The 13,019-nt window shown below is 32.3% G+C and overlaps 1 protein-coding gene across 23 annotated transcripts in view; it reads left to right on the plus strand.

Moving 5' to 3' along the window:
• DCDC1 (doublecortin domain containing 1) overlaps positions 1 to 13,019 on the plus strand; it is a 557,706-nt gene that overhangs the window by 134,265 nt on the left and 410,422 nt on the right. Inside the window, exon 11 of one of the 23 annotated variants that reach the window (XM_070071623.1) lies at positions 857 to 1,223. The exons of the other annotated variants lie outside the window; for them this stretch is intronic. Within the exon in view, the coding sequence (XP_069927724.1) occupies positions 857 to 943 (87 nt within the window). The 3' untranslated portion in view covers positions 944 to 1,223. Of the gene's footprint in view, positions 1 to 856; positions 1,224 to 13,019 lie in introns of those variants that run through there. 23 annotated transcript variants of the gene reach the window in all.

Raw genomic sequence — 13,019 nt, forward strand, 5'->3', positions numbered from 1 at the left:
AAAATGTACTTGGTTGTATAGAGGCAATGATTGGCATTGTGTCATAAAAGAACTGTGACATGTATTTTGTGAGCCAGTGCCCGACAGGGAGCCAAAATGCTTCTTCTGTAACCTCAAAGCCAACAATAATGGGGCTAATTGTATTTGTCTTTTGGTATTGGTTGTCATATATCTCATCCTTTTCTTGTTGCACACTGTTCAAAGTGAAGGCAACTCCTTACATAGAAATTTTATAGACAGTTCTTTAAATAAGAAAATGAACCGCCCCTAAGTCATCTGAAGCTTTAGCTGTTTAATCTATTTTTTCTGTCACTATAAAATCAGATTGGTATTATAAATGCTGAGCTAAAATATAACAAATCACATTCTGAGAAATGAAATTTTGAATTAACTTTACATCAAGGGTAACTTACTTTATTTATACTTGTTTTACTGTATATTTCAGAGGTCAGAAATATTGAAATAGAATCATTTTATTGGAGTCAGGTTGAACTAAATTGTATCCCTTAATTTCTATATATCTATTCCATAATTATGTCTCTCTGTGAGCAAATGTCTGTAAGCCTGTAAAGACTTTGATATTTTTATAAGTACGTGTAAAGACTTTTGTTTAGTCAAAGTAGGATTCATATTGTAAAGCAGAATCATTGATGCCATTTTTTAAAAAATACAATTGCCACAGAAATCTTTGTACTTGGTATTAAAAAGTAAAACATATATTTTCATCATGTGAAATAGGACTAAATTTTACATTTCGAACTGGGAGGCTCCCGTTTAGAACAGGACTCATTATCTCAGGCCACAAGCTGCTGAAAAATGAATATTTTGAAAGCATCCTGCTTTTTTTTACGTGCAGACAAGGGGAAGTGGGCCTGAAATGTCAGTCTCAGTGTTCACACAGCACCTCCTGCAGTCTGGTTCAGGAAAGAACATCTTGTGTTGACTGCAAGCAAGAGTTCAGCTAAGATATCCAGTGCTAGGAGGAAACATCTTCCGTGAGAAACTTTTAATTGCAAACTGTGTTTGGTTTGTCTTGTTAATTAATTCTGGTGGATCCAGAAATGGGATTAATATTTATCATTGTTAACAATATTTATAATAATAAATATCAGCAGAACCTCCAAACTTCCTTTAATATTCTCTATTAATTATATATAACATGTATGCTAATGTTCTCCTTGGTTATATGCAAAAACTGGTGTAAAATATTTTATTATATTTGATTATCTTAATTAAAATTTTTAATTTTTACAGTGCAATGATATAAGATAATGATCAGTTGAATTACAATGCTTTATTTGGTATTATAGAGTTTGATTCCACTTATAGATTAATTGAAAATTATTTAATGTTACACAAAACATGAGACCATTTTCTAATACAAAAAAAGCACTATTTAAATCAAATATAAAGCAAAACATGTACTATGATAAAAAGTGAGGGTGTTAGAGGTAAGAAACATCTGAAACTGTAATGGCATTTTTTCCTTCCACTGTCCTAAACACTTAAAATTTAAATAGATATAAACAGTTGTACTAAGTTTAAAAGAATTCTGTGCATTCTAAGAAAAAATGATTTGAGAATTACTTACAGCTTTGTTCTGAAAAACATATTTTCTTAAATTTGAATTGTAAATGTGAACAAAATTTATTGTTTTTAGTGTTTCTAAAATTGTCTTTTGGTCAGCCTGCAAGAATTTTCACATTATGTCAAATTTAAGAATATTTAAAAACCTAGGCTCTTTGCTAACCTTTTTTTCTTTCATTGAGTTATAATACTTTAAAGCTTTGTACTGAGCCATTTTAATATGATAATTAAATTATATTTTAAAATATAAAAATAAAGGAAAAGAAACAGAAATGTGCTCATGGTGCATTTCCATGCAAATTTCTGTTTCTTTAGATACACTTGCTATATGTATTCTCGAGGCACTCTTCTTTGGCATTTCTATACCATGACTTCATCTAAAATTATTTGCAATGTTTTTAAGAGTTACTGCAATGGTACTGGTATGAGACCACCAGTGGTTAATCGTTAAACCTGGCAATATCTTTATTTGTGAGTACGATTTCTTAGCAAAAAATCCCTCATAGCATAAGTGAACTTTATTTGTATTGCATTTACTTCATTTGACCTTTGGAATAGCTTTTTCTATTTAGTTCTATATAAGATTGTGTTAAGGAGTCATTCAATAGGTGAAATGGAGGTGGATAATAATTCCTATTTCTTTACCAAATTTAAATTTATAAATTGTAAGATTATACTAGCTCTCAGTATTATTTCCATTTGTTCCCCTTTTGACATCACATATTAAAACAGCAGTATTGTTTTGGGACCTGTCAAAAGACTAAATTTCGGCATCCCCAGAGGAAATTTCTTTTAAATAAATTACAATAATATAGCTTTAAAAAAATTAAGACTACTGGTTTTATGTTTATGAACTTACTCATTTTTCAATTTTTAACTTGGCTTGGCTATTATAGCATGCAACTGAATTAAGCATACTACATTAGGGTGGTCTTAAATATATACTGATTCATGTGTATTAAAATGAGATATTATATTTAGGACAGCATAAAGTCACTTAGTCTTACATTTATCACGTTTATTTCCCTAAAAGTGGAAACATCTTTGAAATTGCTCAGAGCTAAGCAAAATGTATTTAATTGGTAATCTCTGAAATAGCATAAATGCATTCCTATGAAATGTAGTTAACACTTTCAGGGACATGGCCCGTTCCATCTCATTAGCATTCCTGTTATGTAGTGGTGCTGTTGGTGGGGGTGTTGAAGTAGGAATGCCATTGTGTCGAGTTCCAGTGTTTGGGGACAAACACTGCTGTGGAAGGAACGTGTGAAAAGGCCACAGTCCTGTCAGTGAATGAGGAAGGCTGTGCTTTCTGTGTGCTTCAAGCAGGGAAGCTGTCATTCATAGGCCTAACACAGCCAAACAGAGGCCAAAACACAAGCCTGCACTACCTTTTAAAATGATATTAGTGATTTTTAAACAAGATCTTCTTTATTTATGATTCTACATAAAGCTTTTAGTTGCTGTCAGTAAACAAAATATGTCAGTCTGTTCAGCAGTACTGTAGAGATGTGTAAAGTTCGTGGAACTGTGCCAGGCAGCTATATAAATAATGATTTAGAAGGGCTGATGGGCAGTGTTAAGTACAAACATGATTTCTGGAAAACATTCTAGAAATGTCTTCCCAGTTTAGGTATTTCTTTGAATTTTTTTTTCCAACCATAGCAAAATTCCTGGATACTTTTGTACAGTGAATACATAGTACTTTTTAAAATATGATTTTTGAAAGAGCTCATAAACTTTGCTTTAATGAATTAAAGCTGTTCACAATATTGCTTAACAGTTGTTGTAGACTGTAGTCATTTCTGAAATAGAAATGAGGAAATAAGTAACTACAGTATCTTGGTAAATACCATCTTAATTATAAAGAAAGTCATAGGCCCTGTGTTGGTTAAGACATGAAAAAGATGCATCTACTGTTGAGTTAAGAAATTTGAAGAGACTTTTAATTCTACTCTTGTTTTTTGCATTTTGGAAAGAAATGATCATATAATGAGAAATGAGATTAAATTATAGCTTATTTGATTATTTAAAAGAAAATAAGCAAAAATATATTCAACTGTTTCTCAAAATCTTGGAGCATCGTCTAAACTTCAGCAGTATATTTTAAAGTAATTGCCAATTTCTTTTTGTGTCAAGTTCAGGGAAACTTTTTATCTCTGTAATTTTAATTTGGAACTGTGTATTTACACGGTTTGTAATAAGTCATTACTTAGTAAGTTTATTGAAATCTTTATAATTTTTGGCCAGAGTGATTTTTTGTGTGTATATGTGGTCCTTTTTGTTTATTAGCTTAAGGAAGTAAGATAACCTTTTTGAATTCTATAATATGCAATTTCTTAAAGTTTTGTGTTTGATGCAGTAGGCTTAGAAATCTCAGATATTTCAAAAATTAGGCTCCATTTTTTATTTTAGAATAAAAATTTTAGATTTATTTTGCAGGCATATTATTAGATGAGGAAATAACCATCTATCAAATCAATATATATTGATTTTTCACTTTGAAATTATAATGTGTTTTATTAATATGCTAAAATAAGTTCCACCAAAACACTTAGTTTCATATAAATAAATTTGTGTAAGTTAATGTTGGCTCACTTTGCTCACACTTTCAATAAGTTTGGTAATTATATATCAAGCAAAAGTAGTAATACTGTATTATTTAGAATTTATTCAATTCAAAATATGCATGGATTGTATTTAGTACTGGGAAAATTTGTTTATTGCAAAAAAAAAAAAAAAAACCTTTAGAGGAATTTTAGTATTTTAGTTTCCCATAAAAGAAGTTTTGAAAGTTTGTCCTCAGAGCCTATGTCTTAAGTTAATCAAAATGCTGTATTGGTTCTAATATTACCTGAGAAGTAACCATTTCTATTTAATTTTCAATACATACTTGAAAATTGAGCTGTTTCTTTAATTAGACTTTTTTTCAGATAATATTCAGTTTTTGTAAATTTGGAACAAACTTCTTAATGATCTTTGAAGCCGTGGAACACAATCTATAATATACAAACATAACTTCCTATTAAAAACATGAAAATAGTGTGGCAATCATTTCAAAATGAAAACTACTTCCCAAGGTTTGATAAGTAATTTTTAGAATATTAGGCTGTTAGTAGATTTGAGGCAGTGTTGAATTTTCTTACTGAAACTAAGCTGCATTCTACTTACTTGAAGTATTTTAAGAACCTTAAACTTGGGGCTTTTTCTAAGTGTCATGCTTTGAGCAGGCCTAACATCAGTTAAATGAAGTGAAAATTGCATTCTTGTCTTGATAGAGATGAAAATGGATTTCTGGTCATGAAATAGATGTAGTTGTCACTTTTTAAAAAAGGTGTCAGCAGTTTGCTTCAGCGAGTAAGGTGCCAATTCAGTATGGCAGTAAACTTGTGATCTGAGCAATCAATAAAATGCTTCAATAACTTCTGCTTCATTACACTTATAATAAGAGGCTATAGATCCATGGCACATAAAATGTTGATAAAGAGGATATATGGGGATCGACTGTGACAATTTTCTTGAAAGTACAGTAAGTGCAATATTGCCATCTAGAGTTTGTGCATAGGTAATTATTACTGGTATATGTGCGTGTGTGTTGGGGGGGGAGATGACAGTGGAATGAAACAAGTGATATTGAAATACTTGTTTATTTGCTGTCATTTATCCATGACATACTTATCTTCATGGAACATTTCATTTGACTTGGCATAAAGCTGTTTAGGTCAGGATAAAAATTTTCAAATCTGTGTTTTTCTCTAATTCTCTTAGAATTACACTACCAAATGTCAAATATGTCTCTGGCTCAAAATTTGAACTTTCTGCCATGAAAAGTGTTTATTAAATAACTCACTTTAGAAAGAAATTAGAGATGTTTCTTTTTTGCATGATAATTCAGCTATATAGAAACTGCTTTATTGATATCTCAGGTGAGTGTGTTCCAATTAAAAATTATCCCTGTTAATATTAAATGTGCCTTCAAAAATGAGAATTCATTTTTAAAATGGTATTTTAAAATACATATATTTTATTTAAAAACATATTTCATGAAAGGAATTTAGACTTTATGGTTTGAGTAATTAATTATAAATGTTTGGATGAAGGGGGAGTTCCATTCAGGGACTGTCTCAGAATGTCTTCATTTTTATCAGGATATTAAAAATATTTAATATCATTATTTTTTCAATTAATTATTCACTTTATGATATATTTTGAATGAAGTAATATGAAAAAGTTTAAAATCAAGCATTACTATATAATTTCCTTCTCTGAATTGTGACTTCATAATTGAAAATTTTATGACAATCCCAATGTGTTATGTGATAATACAAATTAAACTATGGATATAAGTTAACAATAAAGAAAGTTGACTAATTTGGAAAAAGTTATTCCACTTACCTATTTTTCTACTTATGCAAGTATAGAAAATTTTTATAAGTTTTTAGAACTATGCCTTTAAATTTCACTGAAATGGTTACTTTGGCATTAATATATTAGTAATCCATTTTTTGTAATAACTGTTCACACACAAGTATTTTGTGTTTTCATACATATGCGAATGACTTCTACAATTGTAAAAAATGGGAATAATTATGACATTATTTTCTTTTTTTGAACAAAATTTCATCCACAGGCATCCTAATGTTACATTATCTCTATTTCTATTTAAGATAATTCTTTAGTTAGATAAAAATATTTTGTTTTGAAATTTATAATCATACTGAGTAGAAAATTTTGTATTTTAAATATCCAAATAAATATTGAATTGTTCTGATAAAGTAAGTGAAAGTAGACCTGACAAATTTTCTATAAATTACTCAACCACCTACAGGTATTATTGCCTGTGACTCTTTTGAAATGAGAATAAATTTTATAGAGTTACAGCAGCAAAGTGAAAGAGTGTATTTGATAGATTCCCTGAACGGTTTCAACACCCACAGGTATTATTTGTAAGAAAACAATCATGCCGAGTCGTCAGCTGGTTAGAGAGGGCACAGCATTCTATCTTCACCTGACATCCTATCTGTTCCGTCAACATCCTAGACCCCCTGCCTGCTGCCAGTCCTCCCAAAACAATAATGCTCACTGAGAGGTTTGTGTGAATGGACAAGAATATGAATGTTTTTTTTTTTCTGAAGAACTAAAACTGTATTGAAGTCATGTCTTAGCGGAAGGGAAACCCGGTGACTAGTAGTTTGTATTTGCTATTCAAATTGATCAATGTCAGTGATTGATAGTTAATATCTTTTATTATTAAGAACTCTGACTAATGATTGATAAAATGAGCTTTTTGCATACAAACATTTTGGAAATCATTGCTTTGCTTCCTTTTACTCATACAATGGTTTCTTCTCACCTGTTGTTAGTGTTAGTTTGAATAAATATTAATCTTAAAACAAACTGCTAATTTTTAAGTAATGCAGTTCATCTTTTGCACATATTTTATATATGTATCAAAAGGTATAAATGATTATAACTTTTATTTATTGCTCTTATCAATCAATTTTTCTCAAGTTAACTGTTAGAAAATCAATTTTACATAATTTCCTTAAAAATCTTTGTCTTCTTACATATCTAAAGTATTTTAATTCCTACACATAGCCAGTCATACATGGAAAAATGATAGCAGATTCTGTTTATCTACACTTAATATTATATATTACTGGGAAGTAAATGTTGAAAGTTTCAGAGAAGAGTATTATAGCATGAGTAAAAGGTGCTGGAAAGATCCAAGTCCCTGGCCTTGGCAAACAACAGGTGAGTCACATCTTCTAGAAGCATACAGGTTGTATACCACTTACTTGAAATGCTTGAGACCAGAGTATATTGGGTTTTTGATTTTTTTGAGATTTGGGAATATTTGCATATACACAATGAGATATCTTGGGATGGGATCCAAGTCTAAACATGAAATTCTTATTTCATATACATCACATATACATGGCTTGCAGGTAATTTTATATTTTTAACTTAATATTTTTAGTATGCCTGTGTTCTGACTATACCTAATCACAAGGTCAGGTGTGGCATTTTGCATTGGCGACATCATGCTGACACTCAAAAAGTTTTGGATTTTCAGACTACACATGTCCAACTTGTATTGCCCACAGCACTGTCCTCCTGTAGTTTTACAATTAAAATTAATTAAGATTAAATAAAATGAAAAATTCATCTCTTCAGTCTCATAGGCAGCATTTCAGGGGCTTAATAGCCACATCATTATTGAGAATTGTATTGGACAAAACGAGGAGAAGAAATTAGGTCTGACACCTCAACTTTAATTCTTGCATTAAATACCTTATTCCATGACTAACAAAATGACAAGGGTATTTTTAATATGACCAGGGTTTAAATCAGTCTAAGGTCAGTAGATACCCTAGTCTTAACAATACAAATCAAAACAAAAGTTATGAAAGCAAAACAAAGCCTACGTAGCTTATAATTGATTTGCCACCCAACCATTAGATAGATACTTTCGGATCCTTCAGTGTTTCTCAGGACACTGTGGGTGGGGATAAGGGGGTTCTTGGGATTGTTCTCTTGCAGATGGACCAAGAGTAGGAGGATCATTTTAAGAGAATGAATGTCTGGATTCTCAACTTCCACACATACCTTTTACTGAAATTATTATGCCTGATAATATGTCTGCAATAGAAGTGCATTTCATTTCTGCTTTCCCAAAGCAGACCTCTTCCCTATCTTCAGTCTATGCTGGTGCTTCAGCCTGGGGTGGGAAAACTAACAGGCACCAAAGGAACACTTAGTTGTTGGACTCTGTGCCCTTCTTACTGTTATACATGTGTTTGTCCTAAGGAAGAAGAGGGGTAGAAATACAAAGTTGAGAAGAGAAAGAGAAGATATAAACTTTGTGTTTATTGAAGAAGAGCTTTTCATTAGTTTTCAAAAAATGGATAATGGCTTGATATAAAATTTCTTTGGTATTTAATCTCACTGACTATATTTTTAACAACCTAATTTATATGTTTTTTGTAACATTGCAGGAATTATGTCTTCTGCAACTGTTTTTAAGCTCATGATAACAAATTTTAAGTGCCAGCTTAAAATATTAGTACATGGTTTTGCAAATTCTTTTATAGTATATGAGTAAAATATCTTGTAGTCTTTGTGGTACCAGGAAGGGAAAAGCGATCCTTTGAACCACATGGTCTCTGACTGCAGAGATATGACTTGTCTTGTTATGTTGCTGGGGTCAACAGCTGATTTAACTTGGAAGCTATTGACTACTGTGTTTGGTAAAGAGTGCTCCCAGGGAGCTGTAGCCTTAGCTTGACTTTCCATCATGTTCTCCATTTTCCCCCCGGGCCTAACCTTGCCATCCTGCAACCACTTTAGTGTAGTAATTGTTGACATTTTGGCCCTTCACCTTCTTATTAGTGTCATTATGGTAAGAAACATGCAGCATTAACTGTCCCACCTAAACTATTTTCAGGTGTACAGTCAGTGATTTTAAGAACATTCACATTGTTGTGCCACAGACTTTTAGAACATTTTAGAACACTTCTTGCCCCCCTTTCCTATACCCATGATTGGCAACCACCTTCCTATTTTCTGTTTCTTTGAGTTTGACTACTTTAGATACTTCATGTGAATGGAATCGTTACTTTATTTGCCCTTTAGTGACTGGCTTTTTGCAGTTAGCATAACATGCCTGAAGTTCATCTATGTTGGAACTTTTGACACAATTTCCCTTCTTTTTTATGGCTAATTTTTCATTGTATGTATATACTACATTTTCTTTATGCATTTATCTGTTGGTGGACATCTGGGTTGCTTCCACCTCTAGGCTATTGTGAGATAGTGCTGTGATGAACATAAATATGCAAATTCTTTTCAAGATTCTCTTTGAATATATACCCAGAAGTGTGGTTACTAGATCATATGGTAATTCTATGTAATTTTTTGAGGAAATTCCATATGGATTTCTGTAACGAATGCACTGTTTGGTATTCCTACCAAGTATGCACAAGGGTTCTAATTTCTCCATATCTTGGCCAATGTTATTTTCTGTTCTTTTAATGATGACTATCATAAAGTGTGAGAAGTGATATCTCATTGTTATTTTGACTTGCATCCCTCTTATGATCACAGATATGGAACATCTTTTCATATGCTTGTTTGCCATTCATATAATTTCTTTGGGGAATTATGTGTGGGTTTTTTGGTTTTATTTTTGTTATTCAGAAATGTGAGTACAAATATTTTCCCCCATTCCAAACATTGCCTTTTCACTGTGTTGGTTGTTACCATTGACATGAAGTTTTAAAGTTACATCATTTCCTTTGGCCATTTTTGCCCTTACTGCCTGTACTTTTGTTATCATAACCAAGAAATCACTGCCAAATCAACATGCTGAAGCTTTAACCCCAAGTTTTCTTCTAGACGTTTAATAATTTCAGGTGTTACACTTCAGTCTTTAATCCATTTTGAGTTAACTTTTTTATCTATCTATCTATCTATCTATCGATCACAAAATGATGGTCTAATTTTATTCTATAACATGTGGATATTTGGTTTCCCCAATATCGTTTATTGAAAAGACTGTTCTTTGCCCATTATGTAATCTTGACACCTTTGTTGAAGATTTGATCACATATGCAAGAACATATTAGATTTCTATTCTGCTCCATTAGTCTAAATATATATCTTCATGCTAGTCTCACACAGAGGTGGAATTCAGACAGCTTGTTCCCTAGATCTTCCAGGTAGATGCCAGTGGATTTGAGGAAATTAGTACCAATTGATACAGTCCTGGCATTGCAGTGTACAGTGGGGTTTTTGCTCAGATCTATCAGTGTATGAGCTAGGTATTGAGGATGGTGGTATATGCACCTGTCTGAAGTACAGCAATACGGATAGAATACTCAAGATACTGTGAGTGGATATGAATTACTCTGAAGATTATAATACCAACATCAATAGTCCCAATTTTGCAAGGCACACACAAAACTTCCCCCAGAAGGTGTGTTTCTTGGGTGTGTGCCTGAGGTTTCTAGTACTGTTAGCTATGAAGTACAGGGGGGTACTTCCACAGGTCAAGTCTGGATTTTATGGACTGCTGCTGGTGGTAGCCCCAAAAGTTGAGGGGAACCCCTCTGGGTCATGTAGAAATGGTGAGTACATCTCCAGGACCTGTGCCTAAAACTCCCATAGTTGCAGGATGCAGGTGGTCTGCCCTCTACCCTGCAGTTGCCCTGACTCTTGTCCTTGTTGCTTCTGGTAGCAGTGAACAGAAATCAGCTGTATGACTCTGAATAGCTAAGTCCATTGCTCTTCTTGGACAGGGGAGGGGAGGGAGGCAGTGTGGTATCCCTTCTCAGAGCCAACAGTTGTTGAGATCCCACCCAGCTCCACAGGCTGGAAACTCAGTGGGGTACCATGAAATTCTCCCTCAATTGAAGCTGTTGGTGGTGGGTTGCAGAGCAACTTCTCATCTTAACTTGGCAAGATGGTGACTTCCAGTAGGTAGTGGCTGGGTTGTGTGGCCAGCTGCAGAAGTGTATCTGTCGTATTTACTGGGACACACTGTCTCATGGAGTGTGTTTTGTTCTGTCACTTCTCCAATGAACAATTCTGTCAATTAGTCCCATGGAGATGTAGTCCTTCTGTGGTTTTCCTTGTATACTTCTGTGGCTGAAGTCAGTGAGGTTTCTGACTATTCAGCCATCTTGAATCCAGGTCTGTGTTTTTATAACCAATTTCTACTTTTTTTAATTTTAATTTTTAATTAATTGTTGTTTCAATGTGACTTGTAAATAAATTTCTAAGAACATAATGATATTCCCTCTTCTCTTCCTCCCTTGCAGCCTTTTTCTTCTCCCTTTCTTTCTTTTTTTTTTTTTTCTGGTTTTTGAGATAATATATTTTAAATTCACATTATAGTAAAAAGGCTTCATAATTCACTTAATAAGAAGCAAAAATAGCACAGTTTAGTGAGAATATAGACAGTGGCTATCTATTTTTTACTGTGTAACAGAACATAATCTGTAATTTGAACTATGAAAACTTCCTGTATTTGTTTTAATTCTCAGAATGTGATAGAAATTAATGTTCTATGTTTTTTCTGCTTTGTTGGTTGAAGTGCTCTTAAATATCAGTTTGCTCAACTAGTGAATAATGTTATTCAAGTATTCTCTTACCCTTGTTGTAATCATGGATTTGTCTGTTTCCTCTTTTTAGTTATATCAGTGTCTTCTATTTGTTTTTAAAGGTTTATATATTTATTTTTATTTGAAAGTCAGGGTGATGGAGAGAGCAGGAGAGACATAGAAACAGATCTTTCATGGGCTGGTTCACTCCCTAAAGGGATACAGTGAGCAGGGCTGGGTCATGCCAAAGCTATGAATGAGGAACATCATCTGGATCTCCCATTGGATATTAGGGACCCAGCACTTGTGCCACTCTATCAGCATATCATGCATTTTTAGAAGCTCACTTTTTAAGTCATCTACATTTAGGATTGTTATATTTTCATAATTCATTGACTTTTAAGAATGTCAATATAAAATGTTCCTCTTTCTTACTGGTAGTAGTCTTTGTTTTAAAGGCTATTTTGCTTTATATTAATAGAGCTAATCCAATTTTCTATTCACAAATATTATCATGAAAATTGCCTTCCACATTTTTAACTTATGGCTGTCTTTGTCTTTCTTGTGGAAAGGATATATATGTGTCTTGTACTTCCTCTTACTTTTAATTGGCATGTTTAGACCATTTACATTTATTATTTACTTATATGATTTAGTACAAGTGCTCTATATTGCCATTTGTCTCCCTTGTTCTTTGTTTCCTCAAAAGGATAAATCATTTTTTATCATTCTTTTGAATGAAATATACATTATCTTAGTTGTTTCATTTTTATCTCTACCACAAGTATGCTAGCTATATCTATTTGTTTTGTTTTATGTGTGTGAGTATATGTATAATTGCCATAGGATGTATATGATACATATTTAGCTTTTCATAACCCATTTGGCTAATATTTATTATTTGATTTTATGTGAGAAGCATATAATATATTCCTAGTTATCCACTAGGAATAATTGCCATCTTATTGCCATCTATTTTATTATTACATATATTATTATACTCTAAAAGTAGTAATATTCTACTTTTATTTACAAAGTTGGCTTTTAACAATGTTTTAAAATGAGAAAAAATGTCTTTTATGTATTTGCATACTTCAGGGCTTTACACTTTATTCCTTAATAAATCTAAGTTTCCACCTGGATTGTTCTACTTTTGCCTGAAGAGCATCCTTTACAATCAAAACAAAAATTTGTTAATTTTTTTGTCAGTGAAAGTCTTCATTTCATTATTGAAAGATATTTCATTGGGTTTAAAATCTATGTACTATGTCAATAGATTCCCTCCATCCCCCAGATTTTAAAAGTATTTTTCTATTGTGGCATACACGT

The sequence above is a fragment of the Oryctolagus cuniculus genome, chromosome 1, assembly GCF_964237555.1.
Source record: "Oryctolagus cuniculus chromosome 1, mOryCun1.1, whole genome shotgun sequence".
Lineage (NCBI taxonomy): Eukaryota > Metazoa > Chordata > Mammalia > Lagomorpha > Leporidae > Oryctolagus > Oryctolagus cuniculus.